This window comes from Primulina tabacum, chromosome 17 (genome assembly GCF_025594145.1).
Source record: "Primulina tabacum isolate GXHZ01 chromosome 17, ASM2559414v2, whole genome shotgun sequence".
In the NCBI taxonomy this organism is placed as follows: Eukaryota; Viridiplantae; Streptophyta; class Magnoliopsida; order Lamiales; family Gesneriaceae; genus Primulina; species Primulina tabacum.
This window is the reverse complement of record NC_134566.1, coordinates 11101107-11118750: the sequence shown is the minus strand read 5'-3', so window position 1 is coordinate 11118750 and position 17644 is coordinate 11101107. Positions and strand designations below refer to the sequence as shown.

At 34.3% G+C, this 17644-nt stretch overlaps 3 protein-coding genes across 6 annotated transcripts; all 3 read right to left on the bottom strand.

Annotated features, from left to right (window-relative positions):
• Positions 1 to 3259: 3259 nt before the first annotated feature.
• LOC142531959 (dof zinc finger protein DOF4.6-like) lies at positions 3260 to 4946 on the bottom strand. The gene is made up of 2 exons (XM_075638245.1): positions 4787 to 4946; positions 3260 to 4201 (listed from the first exon to the last, which is right to left on the bottom strand). The coding sequence occupies exons 1-2, from the start codon at positions 4811 to 4813 to the stop codon at positions 3389 to 3391; spliced, it is 840 nt and encodes a 279-aa protein (XP_075494360.1). The 5' UTR covers positions 4814 to 4946; the 3' UTR covers positions 3260 to 3388.
• Positions 4947 to 7558: 2612 nt separating this feature from the next.
• LOC142531472 (uncharacterized) lies at positions 7559 to 11591 on the bottom strand. The gene is made up of 8 exons (XM_075637601.1): positions 11190 to 11591; positions 9944 to 10075; positions 9692 to 9815; positions 9091 to 9527; positions 8868 to 8944; positions 8598 to 8733; positions 8215 to 8418; positions 7559 to 7919 (listed from the first exon to the last, which is right to left on the bottom strand). The coding sequence occupies exons 1-8, from the start codon at positions 11574 to 11576 to the stop codon at positions 7860 to 7862; spliced, it is 1557 nt and encodes a 518-aa protein (XP_075493716.1). The 5' UTR covers positions 11577 to 11591; the 3' UTR covers positions 7559 to 7859.
• Positions 11592 to 13122: 1531 nt separating this feature from the next.
• Positions 13123 to 17351, bottom strand: LOC142531255 (uncharacterized). Of its 4 annotated transcripts, none has more exons than XR_012816239.1 (8): positions 15627 to 17121; positions 15448 to 15538; positions 15146 to 15303; positions 15011 to 15062; positions 14798 to 14880; positions 14593 to 14686; positions 13284 to 14463; positions 13123 to 13179 (listed from the first exon to the last, which is right to left on the bottom strand). XR_012816239.1 is itself a non-coding variant. In XM_075637349.1 (8 exons), exons 2-8 carry the CDS (start codon positions 16497 to 16499, stop codon positions 13934 to 13936), a joined length of 1881 nt encoding a protein of 626 aa, XP_075493464.1. In that variant the 5' UTR covers positions 16500 to 16746; positions 17221 to 17351; the 3' UTR covers positions 13123 to 13933. The 4 variants fall into 4 exon arrangements, 2 of the variants coding, with proteins under 2 accessions (XP_075493464.1, XP_075493463.1); XR_012816240.1 differs by having other exon boundaries at positions 13123 to 13412; positions 13750 to 14463; XM_075637349.1 differs by adding an exon at positions 17221 to 17351 and having other exon boundaries at positions 13123 to 14463; positions 15627 to 16746.
• Positions 17352 to 17644: the final 293 nt, after the last annotated feature.

The window sequence follows — 17644 nt, the reverse complement described above, 5'->3', positions numbered from 1 at the left end:
CCTCCTGAGAAATGTTCTCTACCACTTTCGCCTCTCGGTTTCTCCTTGGCTTCTTACATTCAGATGCCTTGTGACCCATGCCATCACAGTTATAGCATTTTCCCGAGAACTTCTTCTTTGAAACGCCTCCTTTGGGTGCCATGCTCAACTTTCTGTTGGAGGAGGAGAAGGTTCTTTTTTTCTAGCTTTGACCAGGCTCGACAACATTTGCCTTAGCAGCAACAGGAGAGGACAATCTTCTTTCCGAACTCTTGTTGTCTTCCTCAATACGAAGTCGAACAATGAGCTCTTCAATATTCATCTCCTTTCGTTTGTGCTTCAAGTAATTCTTGAAATCCTTCCAAGCTGGTGGTAGTTTCTCAACAATAGCAGCCACTTGGAATGATTCGCTCAAAGTCATCCCCTCACCGTGAATCTCGTGAAGAATCACTTGTAGTTCTTGAACTTGACTGATAACCGGCTTTGAATCCACCATTTTAAAGTCCAGAAAGCGACCAACAAGAAACTTCTTGGCCCCGGCATCCTCGGTTTTGTACTTTCTGTCAAGGGATTCCCACAACTCTTTAGCCGTTTTCTTTTCGCAAAACACATTGTAGAGCGAATCGGCCAATCCGTTTAGTATAGTTTCGGCATAAGAAATCAGAATGATTCCATGCCTCAACCGCACTAACAGATTCAACATCTCCCTCACCCTCGTTGAGTTTAGGAGCATCCTCGGTAAGGAATCTGGCCAAGTTCAGCATCGTCAAGTAAAACAGCATCTTCTGCTGCCACCTTTTGAAGTCGACACCAGTGAACTTCTCAGGTTTTTCTCCGTGGCTGGCTGGAACAGAAACCGCAGCAGCACGTGGGGTACCATGAGGGACAACTTGAACAGTTTCCTTTTGCACGTTAGTTTCAGTAGCCATATCTGAAACAAAGCTCGTAATAAGTAATCTGTTTTAAGATTGTTATCCAAAATATATGGAATGGTACAGAGCAGAAAGCAATGTGCAAAACTTGTATATTTTTCCCTTTGTCAATAAATATCAGTTACTACCTTAAAAAAATCAACTACTAGTTACCCATTAAATATTAATTTTTAAAAAACTCTCACGCATTATTAAATGCGTTGAGATTAACTAAACTGATTCATTTTATCAACAAATCGTGTGTGTATATATATAAAATAAAAATTAACTTGCAACTAAATCAGAACAAAACATATAAATGTATAAAAAAGTTTACTTCTCAATTATTGGAAGTGACCTTATACCTTAAGCCAATGTAGAATTATATTGATTCATATCATATAAGTTTTAAATATCGTTTGGCTCGGAAATGTTATGATGAAAAATGTATGATATGATCAATATATATCTATAATATGACCAAATATCTAATGAAAAAAAGATACGTAACAACTAACACATCATCATTTGTATCAAATTAATAGTGCCTTAATATCTCTACACATGCTCCTCTAGATCTAGTTTAATTAAAAGTCTGCCTAAAAAAACTATTTAGTCTTATGAATATTAATTCTACTATTAAAAAAAATTCTATAAGCTCGAGCCCATCGGAGAACTTCTCAAGCTTATAAATGGTTATGTTGTTTGTTGACAAGTTCAGTTTCCTTTCCTCTATCACCAAGCTTCTTGAAATTCCGCCGATTTATCGACAAGCCCAAATGCGATCGTACCAGTTAATATCAAAACCCACACCAAATATTTCTAATGTGATCCACATTTTCGTGCTTAATCGACTCCATACCATATAATTGTAATTGAAATTTTTTAGCAGTAGACCACCGAAGGAAGGTAGCGTTTGAGACATCACGTGGAAAAGAATTTATTATTTTATTTATAAATAAAATAATAATCGTGGTGGGTACTGTGCGGATTCATCAGTGAGTTGGAGAGGATAATTCTTCAGCACGCCTGTCGGAAGGAGAATGTTTCTGGGCCCCACATTCCTCTTACTTTTTTTTTATTATTAAAAAAAAAAAAACCCCCCGAAATTTGCTATTGCCAAGTCAAGGCAGGTTTTGGTACACATTGCATCGAATAAACGTAGGAAACTAATGTTAATGGGGATGTAAGTGGCATCGATCAATTTTCTTTGAAAATTTTATACCCACTTAAATCATAATGTTCATTTCTTTGAAAATTGAATATAGTTAATTTATTGACCCCAACACCAAACAAGAATTTGTTTATTAATATAATTGTGCAACATCAATTAATGTTTTTTTTTTAAAAAAAAAAAATAGTACTCTACATGCAAATTGTTATAATGGCCGTGACTCATGATCTTGAATCAAAAAAATTGATGTCGATAAAATTAAAAAAAAAAAAAAAAGAATAATATAGTACAACCTCTCAATTTGTCAACCATTTTCAAGTCGTCCATATATATTAGTTTAGTGCTCGCTAGCTACAATCCCCATGTCATAAACGGAAACATAACTTGCTCAATATATAGCATTCTTTTCATCAAGTGCTAGCTCTACCATGTGATGATCCACGTAAAGTTTATGAAACATTGGCCAAAAAACAGTTATTAATTCGTATTTATTTCGATAAATCCTTCTTTGATGTGCTTTAATGGTTGGAATAATCTTACTTTATTTATTTATTTATTTATTTAAAACACAAATATTTATATATATAATATTGAGTGGCTACGCATAAAAAGAGCCATATATATAATACAATCAACTAATTAGCTACAATATTACTAATCAGTGTATTTTAATACTCCAATTGTTTCATTCTCGATGGGAATAAAGATCATAAAACATAGTCTTGGTAATATAATAAATCACCAATCCCACTAAGTTCACTTTATTGTAACTCCAATAAATTAATTAAACCTAGCTTTAACATTTTTCTTTAATCAAAAGATCTTTATTGAACCACTAAAAATTAATAATTTGAAGACATGGTCATCACCATTACAAGAAACTGATTGCCTAAGCCCTATGGACCATTAATTACATAAATACATGCAAGAAAAACAATTAAAGTATTGCCAAAGTTTGAATAACAATATTCCAAAAAAGGTTCGATTTTTGCTTCCAATTTAATGTTAAAAAGTTTCATACGTACATATATAGGACTCATGACCGTGTGAAAGCGAGTGGCAAATCTAATAATTAAGTAAACTATAAAATTGCACATATATACGCAAAACCTAACTGTTTGTTAGTTCTGATATATATATTATACTGTCAAGAGCAAATTAAAACAAATGAAATCACTCGCAAACTGCAAGAGGGAAAAATAGGAGAAGATCAAATAAACAAACGATAAAGAAATACAATGCACAAAATAAACCACCCAAATTTTAGTTTAAATTCATGATCAAAGTTTTTTTTTTTTAATAAGATTATACTATGTAGAGTTTTTCACCAAGAACCCTCCGCAAGCATTCCATTCCAGTATCCATTTGATTCTGCCTGCTCTCTATCTTGCTCAAATTGCTCATGATTTGTAGAAACAGGCTTCAGTTCTTCAAAAGGGAACGATATCCTCGATGAGTTTGTGTGATCTTGCAGATTCCCATATCCATTTTGATTATGATCAACTAGTCCACGATCTAATGAAAAACTCAAGCTTGATTTGAATCCATGCACGGGAAAGTTATCACCAGATGAAAAAACTGAGTTGGGATTATCAGAAACTGGTGGGATATTTGTCATAAACGAACCCACTGATCCCATTGAGCTGATCCCGTTCTTAAGAAACTCCATGACTGGAAAATAAGAAGGATTCGAAGAAGGGTTATTAGGGTTTTGAGATTCAAGATTTTTTGCGTCACTTCCGAATGGAAAAGGAACGAATTCAGCGAATCCATTGTAGTGGGATGGATTATAAGCTAAATTCAGGTCCTGCCCTTCGTGGATCTTCGGATTCTGAGGTGAAAATTTTGGTGGGCTCGGGACCACTAATTTCTTGGAAGAACTTACGGAAGGAAGCACAGCAGCAGAAGATCTTTTGTTTTTTCTTGATCCTCCACCAACTGGAACATTTCTTAAGGTTCCACCTTCGGTCCAGTACCTCCTACAAGTCTTGCAAAAGTACCTTGGCTGAGAGAGACTGTAGTTGTTGTAATAACAGAACTTTGTGTTTGTAGAACTGCATCTAGGGCAATTTATAGCTTGTTCCTTTTGAGGCCTTGGCTTCTTCTGATCAACTTGTGGTTTCACAACTCCAATTCCCTTGAAATATGCAAAAAAATTGGAACGAAAAGGGAAAAGGGTGTCAAGAAAACAACACATCAGCGCAAGATATGGCCAAAAAATATAAGATGAATCGATGAATCTTTTGTGTTAAAAACAAAAACAAAAAGAACAGAGAATAATTAATCCTAATAAAGCAAGAAAAGGCTAAACATCATTAATCAAACAAAAGAAACAAGAATTAACTACCTTTTCTTGTTCCGATCAAATCCTTTTCAGATAATATATGGGGGGAGAAAAGGGAGAAAGAGAAGGGAAAAAGATAAAGAGAATTTTAATTGAGCTAGCTAGGGAGCACTACTTTCCATACAGATTAAAACATTAGGTAACAAAGATGAAAAATTCAAGCAAAAGATGATTGATTATGCATAAGTGGGGTTTGTTAGATGAAATCATCTCATCTTCTGGTAAAGCTATCGACTTTTAAATTAAAATGGCCATCCAAGAAAGTAACAAGAAACCAAAATATTTCAAATCCCAAGTACCCTAGAAAGAAGAAAATAAAAAAGGTTGCAATGATATCATTGAAGAAAGGAAAATTAAAGATGTTTGTGTTTGCTTTACCTGTGGCCACTGAACATTAGTATCCATAGCACTAGAGGATGAAGGAAAAAAGGGGGAGAAAGAGAGCAACTTTTGAGTAGAGAAAGAGAGATTTAAAGCAAGAAAGGAACTTGGAGGGTTTGTGTTTGGCGGTAGCGCTCGAGTTTGCTTCCAATTGCTATATCGAGTGTCCGAAGGTAGTGGGAAATAAAGAAAGGATCAGTTTTTGTCCACTTGCTAATATTTTACTCCATATGGATGAATATATGTCTACCATGTGTAAGTATATGTTTATGTGTGAATGGGGGAGTGTATGCAAGTAAATTTGTAAAATAAACTTTTGAGATTGGTATTTTTAAAAATATTGTATGTATTTGTGCATGTTTGTAGAGTACGGAAAATGGCATAGGGCTTTTTTATAATTTTCTTTAGAAATTTAGTGATAATTTAATTTATATTTAAGAGGGTTTAATTTATCCATTTAAATTAATTGATGACATAGTTATGGAATTGGCCATATATAATTATAGGGATGTAATCGAGTCGAGCCGAGCCGAACTCTTGAATGTTTGAGTTTGGTTTATTTATAATCGAGCCGAGCTCGAGCTTTATTTAACGAATATATTCATGGCTCACGAGCTTATTCAAGTTTTTATCGAATCTAAACGAGCTCAATAAATATGAATTGTACATTTAAATATTCATTAAATTCATTAAAAAATAAAGTATATATTTAGAAAAAAATATAATATTCTTATTAAAATTTGTCAATTTATTATAATAAAAATAATTTAATAGATTTTTCTATATATTTCATAATTAATGTGTTAAATCAATAAAGTAAATATCAAAATTATTATTTTTCATCTAACATATTACTTATGAATTTACTAACGAACATGTTCACGAGCTAACGAACCGAATATCGTAGAGCTTGAGCTTGGTTCGTTTATCTTAACGAGCCTCATCAAACGAGCTCAAACGAGCTTTTATCGAATTGAGCTTCGAATAGCTCACAAACGGTTTGGTTCATTTACATCCCTATATATAATCATATTCCAAAACAGAAAATAATTAATAAAAAAAACAATTTTTACGGTGCAATGAAAAAAGCTTATTATTCTGTGAAAATATTCTTCACGTAAACTCAAAACAGTGAAATTAATTAATAAATTAACCGCCAAACAGTTTTAACGACGACTGAATCTGAAGGTCAAAAACCAAAGCGCCACGTGGCCGAGGGTAACGGGACCCGCCGGAGCTAACGAGAGAACGAAACGTTTACATGCTGGGTCCCACTTCAAGGAGCTAATCTCGACCGTCAATTCAGATACGCAGATGATTGGACGGTGGCAAATGTCAGACATGTGTCACCAATATGCGTCACACTTGTCTTAATACTCACTCGTTCAATCCTTAATTTCGTGCGTTGCCATCAATCATCCCAAACTATGAGGTTAAAACTTTTTTATTACCAAAAATTTATATGATTAAATGTTTAATTGATAATTATATAAACCAAAATAATTGTTAGTGAGTGTGATATGCAATTTGTCTTAAAATCAATAAAAATTTTGTTTATAATTTTTCTAAAATGTAAACAATATGGGCATAGGACTGACTAGTAATCCCATAAACCAATACAACAATAAACAAATCTGGCGATAATGCATCTGATTTGTTCAAGTCATAATATATATACTATTTATATACCGTAGAGTAACTACAACCACGTAATAATTATAATCATCACCTTTATTTTAAATTAATTTATTAATATTTATTTGATAACTTATCTAACAAAACTGAGAACAATATATTTTTTAAATAAATAAATAAATATTTTTATATAACTCCCCGGGATAACTTGGTAAAAAAAAGAAAGAAGAAGAAGCTAGATCTTTCATAAAAATAAAAATACAAAAGAAATATATATATATATATATATATATATATATAAACATACAAGGCGTGCATATGATATACTATTTTCATCACATGCAATTCCAAAAATAAGTAATGTAAGGTATGTGGTGCCGTATCAGTAGAATATTGCACAAATTAGACAATTATGAAAATATAAGATTGTGACCCTGTCCACCAAACATAATACAAAGAAACACATCACCTCCCTTTCAGTTTTCCCAAAACGAAACTCTTTTTCACACAAAAGGATAAAAAGAGTAGACATACCTTTTTTACATAACAAGTCGTTTTATACTTTTACCACAAGGACAAAAGAATTTTAGGTTAGGACTACTAATTGGTCAAAATCTTGATTAATTTATAATAATCACTTGAATTTAAATTTCAAACAGAACACAATAAAAAAGAAGAAGAAGATGTTCCCTTAGAAATGGAAATCTCAGTGGGTTGATTTGACGAAAACACTCACCAACTCGCTTGAAATTTGTGTATATTTTATTCAAAGACTGGGCATCTTCATAGTGCTGTCCTATGCAAGTGACATATAATAAAACCTCACAACAATATCATTTAAAAATGTTAGTGCTTCGCCAGCTCAACTCAAAAGCTATTCAGAGTACTATATATATATATATATATATATATATATATATATATATATATATATATATATATATAAAACCAATCAGTCAATCTTTTAATCAGTAAATGGGATTAATTATAGCTCATATAAGCTAAATTATGAGGACCAACAAAGTGTATTATTCGATGATCATCATCATAGTAACAATGCCATGTGTTCGCAATAAGTCAACAAATTTACCTCAAACATCGGGGATGTGCTACATATATCACGCTTTCCAGTGATTTTGATAAAATTTTAAAAATTGAATTTAATTATGAATACATTATAACATAGTGCATTTGTACTGGATATTAAGTAAAATCTTTATTTGGTTGCACTTTTACAAAAGAAATGCATATATACAGTGTAGATGTTCTAAGTTACTGGTTGGTGGGTTAAGTTGAATCAAGCAAGGCATGCGTTTCTTCATTAGCGTATCAAATACATGTATGAGTTATAAACGACTATATTTCCCTATCAAAGGACAGCACTCCTACCTTTTTCTTTAGGATTTTCCAATTGCCAAATCCATTGGCCTCGAGTTTACTCGTTTAGCTTGCAAACGTCCATAAACTTCTGTATTGCATTGTGATACTGTGTCCCCTGCAAAAAAATTGTATGAAAAGGTTTTAGCATGACTCGCCAACAAGTCTAGCAGAAATGGGAATTGAGGAGGAGGAAACAAATGGGAGAAAGAAAGGGCCTCAATTTATTTGTGCTGACAAGTATCAGTTTATATCCACCAGAATAAATCTCCGTTGTGTATGGAAAATGCAGTGAGATTGCAGAAGTTTGGTTAGCTAGCTATTCTCCAGGATGAACGCAAATGGTGTATGATATTTCAGAGAGAAGTGAAAAAACAAAGCAGGAGCCAGGAAGTTAATCAGATGAGGGCTACCTCCCAGTAAAGTTGATGGCAGTCCATGCACTTCCAAAACTCGATATTTTTGTTGAACAAGCAGTTAGGAATCACTTGAAATCCCTTGGATGCCTCAATAGCTTCTTCAGTTGTCAGTGGCTTTTGGATGAACCTCCCATTGCATTTAGTGCACCTTGTCATTAGCTGATCTTCAGATATTTTAAGTTGAAATGTTTCTATGACCTGCACCATTTCAAATTTTCAATTCAAATTAACATAGTATGATTTATTAGTTAGCTGATATGATTTTTTTTCCTTCTGCAGGGAGGGATTTTAAGCAACAGAAAAAAGTAAGTTAAAGCAGTACAAGGAGCATAAATAAGAGATGAAGAACAGAAAATGTGATAATCCGAACCATTTACCTCAAGAAGCTGTTCATTTTTAAGGAGACTCTTCACCTTGTATAGTTGGTTTTTTATCAAATATTCATGTCTGAAAAGTTTGGCATCTCTGGTTAAGAGCACTCGCTTCTCTTTTAGTGCTTGATCTATCAAATCTCTGAAGAAATTTAGTTCCAAATTAGTTAATCAAGCTTCCGTCATTTCAAGATTTAAACTAATAAGATACTAACTCTTAATAGTTTGTCACAAAAATAAATATACCACCTAAAGAAAATTGATTATAAAGGTTACCTGGCATCGGGTCTCTTCGAATATGGAACTGCAGCATCTACCCCAACACACCGCAAATGCTTCGCCAAGCCTTCAACCTGAGGGAACCAAGATAGAAGATTCATCTATTTCATATAACCAGCTATCAAATATTTGAAAAATAAAACCCCTAAGCTACATAAATTTCAGCCAAAGAAAATCTTGCAACGGAAGTTTATCTTTAACCATTATCTGATAAACATACCATCACATCACATAAAAACTTAGGGGATCCGTCACCGCCCAAGGAGGGATCCCATGGAGAGGGGTCATGCCAGCTGTCTACTACTTCCAGGGTCTTTTGCTTGCACTCCAGTACTGTAGAAGACTTTTTGGTTTTCTTTTTCGAAATTTTGGGCTTTCCATCGGAATCCTTTAACAAGATTCTGTCACCGTACTTCCTAACTATCCACGAGAGGGTGTTATCCACTTCTTTGTTGATTTTATATGAATTCGAGGAATCCACCTTCTTAGTTGTCTCTATGCTGCCACACAATTCTGGCACAGTTGTGCGGACCACATCTGAAGCTTCAATATATTTAATACTTCTCACCAGACTACAATCATCAGACGTCTCAAAGATCTTCAACCCAGGATCTAAAACAGATGGCCTGTGTTTATTGCAATTTTCACCATTGTTAGCTGCAAAGAACATCCATCAAAGCACTCGCTTTAAGGTAATATGCTCAGAACTAATGGTACCTGGTGCATGCAGATGTAATACGGCAAACAAAGGATATTAAACCCGAAAACTTTAACTAAACTAAAAGGCGACCTTTCAAATGGTCATTTAAAGAACATCAAACCTTCTCTAACAACCTTGGCTTGGAAGACATTAAATATCTCAACCAAACAATGAGCATCTGCAGCCGCATATATCTTCTGCTCTTCTGTCAAAGGACGCTTAGACCAGTCACTACACTGAAGTTCCTGATACAATATATATATACAATTTTAAAATCCATTTCAGAAATATAACTTTTGAGAGCAATAATTAAATACTTTCACCAGTTGTCATCAGCTGAAATTGGGCACTTAATAATTCATAGGATGCACACCTTTGACAGCAAAATACCCAAAACTTCCTCGCAGACTGTTGCTAAGCTCTTATGTTGTTTTGGTACCCTTTGTCCGGGTACTTTGGGTCGTAAATAGTTGTATATGGCCGTAATGTCAATGAAAGGTTCAACCTAACCGAGAAAATTTGACAAAAGTATGTCAGAAAAACAATCAAACGGTAAACTCTGCACTTCTGTAATATCAATAAGAGGTTCAACTCAACAGAAAAATTGACAAAAGCAAGTCCGGAAAACAGTTAACTCTAGACTTTCTTTTATCACAGTGTGTTTGAATCCAAAAATTGGGCATAGAATAAGCATAAAGTTCAAACCTTTATACTAAGTCAGAATACTTCTAGTGCCGATGCCAATATATACAGCCACCAGAAGGCAAAAAACACACAAAAAACAAATACAATAAAGCAACTTAATCTAACTGAACCTTCTCTGTGCACATGAGTGTGATTGTAATATAAGGCGAGCGAAAATTGCAAAGATGTGAAATTGTAAGCAGTGCTTGATGTTTCTACCAATCATGCATATATAATGAATCATAATTTGGAAACATCAATCAAACTCTACACCAATTTTGCAATAAAAAACAGAGAGATTAACTTTTTTCCATAGTTCTACTTATTGCATCTCATAATATAGAGAGTTGAAAATCCTCACTATCCCACAGGTTTTCATCCATCAAGTTCGGCACTTTTTAAGATTGAGAACATGACAATTGCAATTCGACTAAGAAAACAAATATCGAGAATGCATACATCTTTTCATATTGCATGTAACAGAACTCCATTGAAGAAGAGATTGAGAATATAAATCTGTGTGTAACTTAACCTAAATTGTACACATGTATTAACATTTCATGCAGCTCGTAATAAAGACCAATGATTCCCGGGAAAAACCGGAAATGTGTGAACTCCTTCCACAATCTTCCTGTTCTCAATATAACTGAAAATTCCAATTAGAAAATCAATCTTCTTAAATGCAGAAACTAAAGAAAAATGAAGTTTACGATCTTCCTACACTTTGAGGAATGAAAATCAAGCGCAACAGAAGTGCAGATTAAAGAAAATTGAAAACTTATGTAAACTCTTGAATCAATGATAACTGATCATCCTAACTAACACGTCAAAATTTTCTACCAGCCAAAATTCATCAAAATGCTACATACTAAACAATAGTTCGATCATCAACATCTGAACAAACAACCAAAGCTAAAACGAATAGAAAAACTTACTCTGTCAAAACCAGGTTCACACCCACGCTGACAAAACGTATAGGACAAGAACACCAAATCCTGCTTAAATCTGAATCCCAGCTTTATAGCACTCGGTGATACAAACACGTTCTTCAACAATTCATACACCGACAGAAGCTGAATTTCCTGAAGATCGACCAGAAAAACCTGTAGCGCGTCGGAATCTGAGGAGCTAATGAGGCGGCAAGCAATTTGGAGCAGAGAAACGGTGGGGTAGGTGGAGGCGCTGCGATTAGGCTTCCACTCTGCGTCGAGGCCGATGACGGAGGAATGAGTCAACGCGTAGCTGAAACGAGTAAACTCCGGCGAGTTGCCGGACGTGACTAGGTCGATTGCGGGGGCCTGTTTCTGGTCTTTGGGTTCCATTGTAGTGCAATGGTCAAATGGTGATTTAGTTTTTATACCAAATAATTTATTAATTACAAGTTTTATTATTATTAATTTTTCAGTTTTTTCTATTTTAAAAATAGCTTTTATGTTTTGAATGATAAATAAAAGATAATCATTTTTATTTTTGAAGTAAAGTTGAAATGGAAACCTACAATCACATTATTTTATTTGTTACTTTTTTTTATATTTTTTTTTAAGAACTTTAAAAGCCCAATAAAAGAGCATTTTGAAAACATATTTTGGTAGATTAACCTTTGGTTAATTATCATATTAGCATTTAGCACATAAAAGACCTAAGTATTGTCAAGTTAAAATTAATTATATCACATATGAAATTGCATCCATTTTTATCATCCCCACCCACCACAACAGGTCTCATAGTCGACGCCCTCGGTCGAAAGGGATAAAAATTCGAACCAAACTATATTACATAGATTTTACAAAATTTCAAACAAAACTATGAAATTTTTATAATCAAACCAAGCCAGACCATTAATTTTTGTTTTGTCTGATTCGGATAACTAATTTTAAATTTTGTGTTTAATAATTAATTAGTACATACAATATTATAATATGGAAAAAGCAATAATTACATATGATAAAATTTGAATGATCATTTTATTGAATAGTTGACCAGAATGATTATAAGTAATTACTTAAATATATATTAAAATACTTTTATAAAGTTTTGTAATTTACAAAAAAAAAAAAAAAAAAAACCTACATTTTAAGGTTATAATTATGTTTACTTGGGTTAAAATATTAAATAAATAAAGTTTAGACGTAACTAAATTGTTACAAAACTCACTAATAATATAATAAAAAACTAAAAATCAAATAAAATATTCATATATCGAAAAAAAATCACACAAATTTTTTTATTACGACGATTTTTTTATATTAATGTGTCCAAACCGTAATTGTCTGAAACTGATAAAACCATGTGGTTTAATTTGATTCAGTTTCTGAACACACACATTCTACCTATGTGAAGCTTAATGTATTTAACATTCACTCACGAACTTATTTTATGGTCTATTCAATTTATCTATTTCTTGATTTATCCGTCCAGTCCACCAATCATATCATTTTTCCCATTTCAAAATCTCAATTAATCAACATAATTAGTACATCATATACTTTATTTTAAATAAATAATGTACACAACAAACATAGAATTGAACTCGAGTCTTGTCATAACAAAACAACATTAAACAAAACAACATTAATAATTATTATTATATCAAGAAAATTTCATTCCACTAATTTTGAAAACAATTATAAGGTCTGAAGTCGGACAAAAAAGGTAGGCAGTAGGCGAATCACTATACATACCATTTCCAAAAAAAATGGCTATAAAGATTTTGCAAGTTCTTCTATGCAGCACAGTAGTTATTATTTCTTGAAAAATGTAAAATCTATACACCAAGAAACTACTCAAACCTGTACATAAACATGTTCCTCGATCTTGAACTTTTTAACTTTTACCATCTCAGTTCGGTTCTTGTCGAAAGCACGAATCTTGCGCAATAAACGGCATCTGAAGCCGTAGATTCAACAGAAAATGGCCTTTTCCGAGCTAAAAAATGGCGGATAATAATAACTCAGAATGATTCAGACCATTCGACAAACTAAAAACATGGTATTCCCTACCGTATGTATTCAAACAAAATCAACCATCACCTCATTCACTCTCGAGTCCACATCGATGAATAAATTGTAGAGATGTTAGGAGGGCATTGGATCAACTTCATCAACCGTGATCCGACTAACATTTCAAGTATGAAACCGAGTGAATGGAACCGCGAACATCTACAAGGCAAAAACTCCTTGGTTATGTATTACTAGATGCCACATTTCCATTGATGCAACTTCGTTGACAACTGAAGGGCCAATACTCCAGACGCAAATCCGAACTCCTCCATATCAAATATATTTTTTTACACGAATTCGAGCCCCCCCGCAAACTTCAAAATAATTATTGAAATTTTAAAATATATTTAAAAATCAAATTAGCTCACAAACTCGAGCTATAATTTAAATTTTTGTTTGATAAAACTCGATGATTACTTTTGAATCAAAATTGCGCGAAAATTTGAGCGATATTCAGCTCGTTTGCACCTAGGTCCCAATCAGTCAGTCAAACTACCTTCAACATGCAGCATTATAAAGGACTGGGTCGGGTCGCCTTCAATACCGCCAAGGATACCTACATGTGCCAGCCTAGCTTGCATTAAAGTCCAGTCACATCACGAGGAGCTGGATCATTTGTAAGTGCTGCATTCTGTAAGTGAACATATATCCCTTTCCTCAATAGTTTTTGTCTCCTTGTCTTACAGGGGTGCAGGTAAACCGTAATTGTAAAATGATCTAATTCGTCCATCCCAGTCTCCGGTAACTATAACTAGACCCCAAGCGTGAGAATTCTTTAAACTCTGGCAAGAAGTCTTGAAAAGTTTGTGCTGAGACTTACTCATTGAAGAAGTATATGCCCCGAGATTCAAATTTGATGGGGGGAGTTTTTCTTCTGGCCAAGTCGCGGATCCTTTTGAGCCAGAGTCTAGGATAAAATCTTGACATAACGAGCAATGGGTGAATGGCGATAATGGCAACGACTGAATTGAGCTGTCGGAGGGTTTTTTTGACTTCAATGTTTCCCCTGAGTTCACGATTCTTGAGCCAGGCCAAGGTATGGCAACAGAGGCATCAGAGGAAAAACACTCAAATGATCTATAATTGGCTTTTGAATCTTTCCGACCAATGTAGTTCCAAATATAAACATTTGAATCATCACATGCTGAGATGATATGTTTCCCATCTGAAGTAAATGAAGCAGAAATATGATTCCCTGCACTTCGAAGGCCTGGAGATTAATGAAATCACGATTATAGAGTTTTGGGATGATACAAGGTCCAAAAAAGAATATCATACAATAACAAGCACTTCCATGTTGCATATGATTTTACGCTACTAAAAATACGCATTTATGTACCTTTATACTTTGCGATTAAATCCATCCCATTAATAATTCTGACACATGAATCAGCAGAAGTGACCAACACGGTGCTCCAATCTTGCAGTAAAAACTGCACCTCCAATAAAAAAAAATCAGAAAGATTTTTTTGCATCTTCTAATATACTCATGACAAATACAGGAATCAAGATGGCATTCTTATCAAAGCAACTGACAGAGTAACCTGAAAGCCAGTTATCCTTTTACAGGGAGATGATTTCTTCTTAGTGTTCAAACACATTTGAGATTCCAATCGCAAGTGATTATCTGATGCACAAAATTCGAACAGGTATTATTTGACTAATTATTGAAATTCGTTAATTTCGTGTTTCACTAAAGATAGCCAAGATTTCAAATCCAAATATCTAATCTTGTCCAAGATTTCAACAAAAATTACCTGATATGTTAAAAAAGTAGCACATGCCGGCGATCGAGCCGACAACACCAGCCTATAGAACAAGTAATGAAATAAATCCGCCTCACAAAATTTAAAGCCATTGCTATAGCATGTAAATGAGAAGCAAGAACAGACCTTTCCGTCTGGGCGAAAAGAAATAGCAGTGATTATGTCCCTTGTTTCAGTCCAGTCGACAACTTGACAATCATCGATTGCCCAAATTCGAACAATTCCATCTATCGAACCACTGACGAAGTAATCATCATTCACAGGATTAAACTGAATGCAGGTCACTGCATGTGTTACATTGGTTTTCAGGAAAAAGAAAAATAATAAGGAACTTTATGGAAGAAATCTATTCCACTTTTTTTTCATCCCATAAATTAGTAATGATTACTAGTCATAACAGCATCGAGATATTAAGGATTCAGTTGTACCATAATCACTATGCTGGAAGACCTTGAGGCACTGATCGACTCCAAGCCGCCACAAACGAACAGTTTTATCAACGGACGATGAAAGAAGACACTGCAAGCACAAAAGGAGAAACTATTGCTTAATTTCACTGTAACAAGTTTTAGAAAATATCAGAATAAGTTACACAATCTGTTCATACATTATTCTGCGACCATGAAAGATCCAAGATCTCCCCACTGTGTCCTTGAAACACATGCAACGGTGTCTCTATTATTCGGAAAATCTTAGGCGGCAAGACAATACATGCTGAATCCGTCGTCTTCTGCCAAGGTTTCGATTTCATTTCATCTTTCCCCACCACAAGAGGTCTCTGTTCAGAAAGTTGATTCATCGAGAAATACATGCATGACGGATCCACATCTGGAATGTCCATCACACCCAATCTTTCATCTTCCACTACTTGCCAGACCTTAACAAGCTTATCTTCACCGCCACTGGCTATATATTGTCCGTCAAGACTAAATTTCATTATCAATATTGACCCCTTGTGCGCCTGAATCTCTTGTCCTGAGAAAAGGGCTGAGAGTTCCTTCAACCTTTTTTGACTATGGCGAACATTGACCCTCCGGACCCTTGTGCCATGAACTTGGCTAAAGCTACTCGATTCGATATTATCATCTTCAACATTCCCACTCATCATACAGTTTATCAAACGTAGTTTACACCACCACCTATCCCTCAATTTACTCATCGTTCTTGGTGCATATTCATTAGCTTCGGCTTCATTTTGAACAATTTTCTGAACCGAAGAAGAAAATACGGAAACATTCTCAATCTCCCCATTCCTACATTCACTTAAATCCATTCCACGTTTTGATTCCAAACCATCCATGTTCTGACTTGATGACGAAGGACCGTTAGAAGAAATTTCTTCTACAATACTGGAAGTTCTTAGCACATACCCACCATCCTCCTTATTCCTCCTACCATCTTCCCTAAAAACACCACTTTCACTGTTACCATATGTATGTACAGAATTTTCTCCTCCAAATTCATCTGCCCACAATTCCATCCATTTAATAAATTTGGTACGCCGATCTCTAACACTTTGAGGAGTACCAATCCACACATCATAGTCCCAACTTTTAAAATCAGATTCAAAATCAGATTCTGGTGAAATATGCTCCAGAGCATCAAAAAAAACGAGATTCTTCGGTGTCGTCTCTGAAACTATCCATGATTCTCGAGTTCAACCCATGAAAATCTGAAATCCCACCTCAAAAAGTCAAAACCTTAAGCTCCAAACAATGCGCTGATGCCTTTTCACTGTAACCTTTAATCAGAAAAACAAACAATCAAGGTACAGGACTAATAGTCGATCAGCAAACATGAACACTATAGACAATGTTTCAGTAACAAAATCAACAATGATAAACAAATAAACTGACACGGTCCGGGAAGACCATAAAATAATCATTGATTACAGTTCACAACTATAAAATAGAACAACAAATCTAGAATGAATCCTAATCCACACGCACTGAACCTAGCATCCCACTAACTAAACTTCCCGCCATTCAAAAAACACATCCTTTTCCCCTTGCACCAAGAAAATAGAAACCAAGTTTCCCACATCAAAACCCAGATAATTCAGCATTCAGCATACCAAAAGAAACTAGACAGCCAAGTTAACGAATTTTTGCACTGTATGTCACAAACTTGATTAAGTTTCAAGCAATGGGAATACACACACACACGTATATATACACATAGAAAAGTTCATATCCGCATACCTGAAAGCAAAATCTACAGATGCAAAAGACATACACAAAGGGTTGATTCAGACTGAAGAGATTGAGTTAAAGCAGAGAGATCGAGTGGTTGGCACTCTCCAGAAAAGAGACAACGAAGAGTTGTAGCGTGTCACCATTAAAAATATGGGGCATGGTGACCAATAGTAATTAGTCAGAAGATAAGGACTTAACTGCAAATTCATTATCGGTGAAAAATACTATTTGGAATTTCTAGTTTTAATCATCTCAACTTCATCCGGAGTATAATTTCGTTTGTCGAATTTTTGTTAGAGAAATGCCGACTTTAAATGAAAATTGGGATTTTTTTTATAGTATTTGGAAGAAATCGAAATTTATTTTTTTTATAAAAAAGGTTAGTGCAATCACATGTAAAAAAAAAATTAAAATCGAAAAAATCCCTTAT

Coding starts and splice junctions, on each gene's coding strand:
- LOC142531959 (XM_075638245.1), bottom strand. CDS start 4,813: ATGGATACTAATGTTCAGTGGCCACAG. Junction 4,202..4,786: donor CTAATGTTCAGTGGCCACAG/GTAAAGCAAACA, acceptor GCATATTTCAAG/GGAATTGGAGTTGTGAAACC.
- LOC142531472 (XM_075637601.1), bottom strand. CDS start 11,576: ATGGAACCCAAAGACCAGAAACAGGCCCCCGCAATCGACCTAGTCACG. Junction 10,076..11,189: donor GTGAACCTGGTTTTGACAGA/GTAAGTTTTTCT, acceptor TTTCTCGGTTAG/GTTGAACCTTTCATTGACAT. Junction 8,734..8,867: donor TCGAAGAGACCCGATGCCAG/GTAACCTTTATA, acceptor AAATTTCTTCAG/AGATTTGATAGATCAAGCAC.
- LOC142531255 (XM_075637349.1), bottom strand. CDS start 16,499: ATGGAATTGTGGGCAGATGAATTTGGAGGAGAAAATTCTGTACATACA. Junction 14,881..15,010: donor CTACTTTTTTAACATATCAG/GTAATTTTTGTT, acceptor TTTGTGCATCAG/ATAATCACTTGCGATTGGAA. Junction 14,464..14,592: donor TTTAATCGCAAAGTATAAAG/GTACATAAATGC, acceptor ATTAATCTCCAG/GCCTTCGAAGTGCAGGGAAT.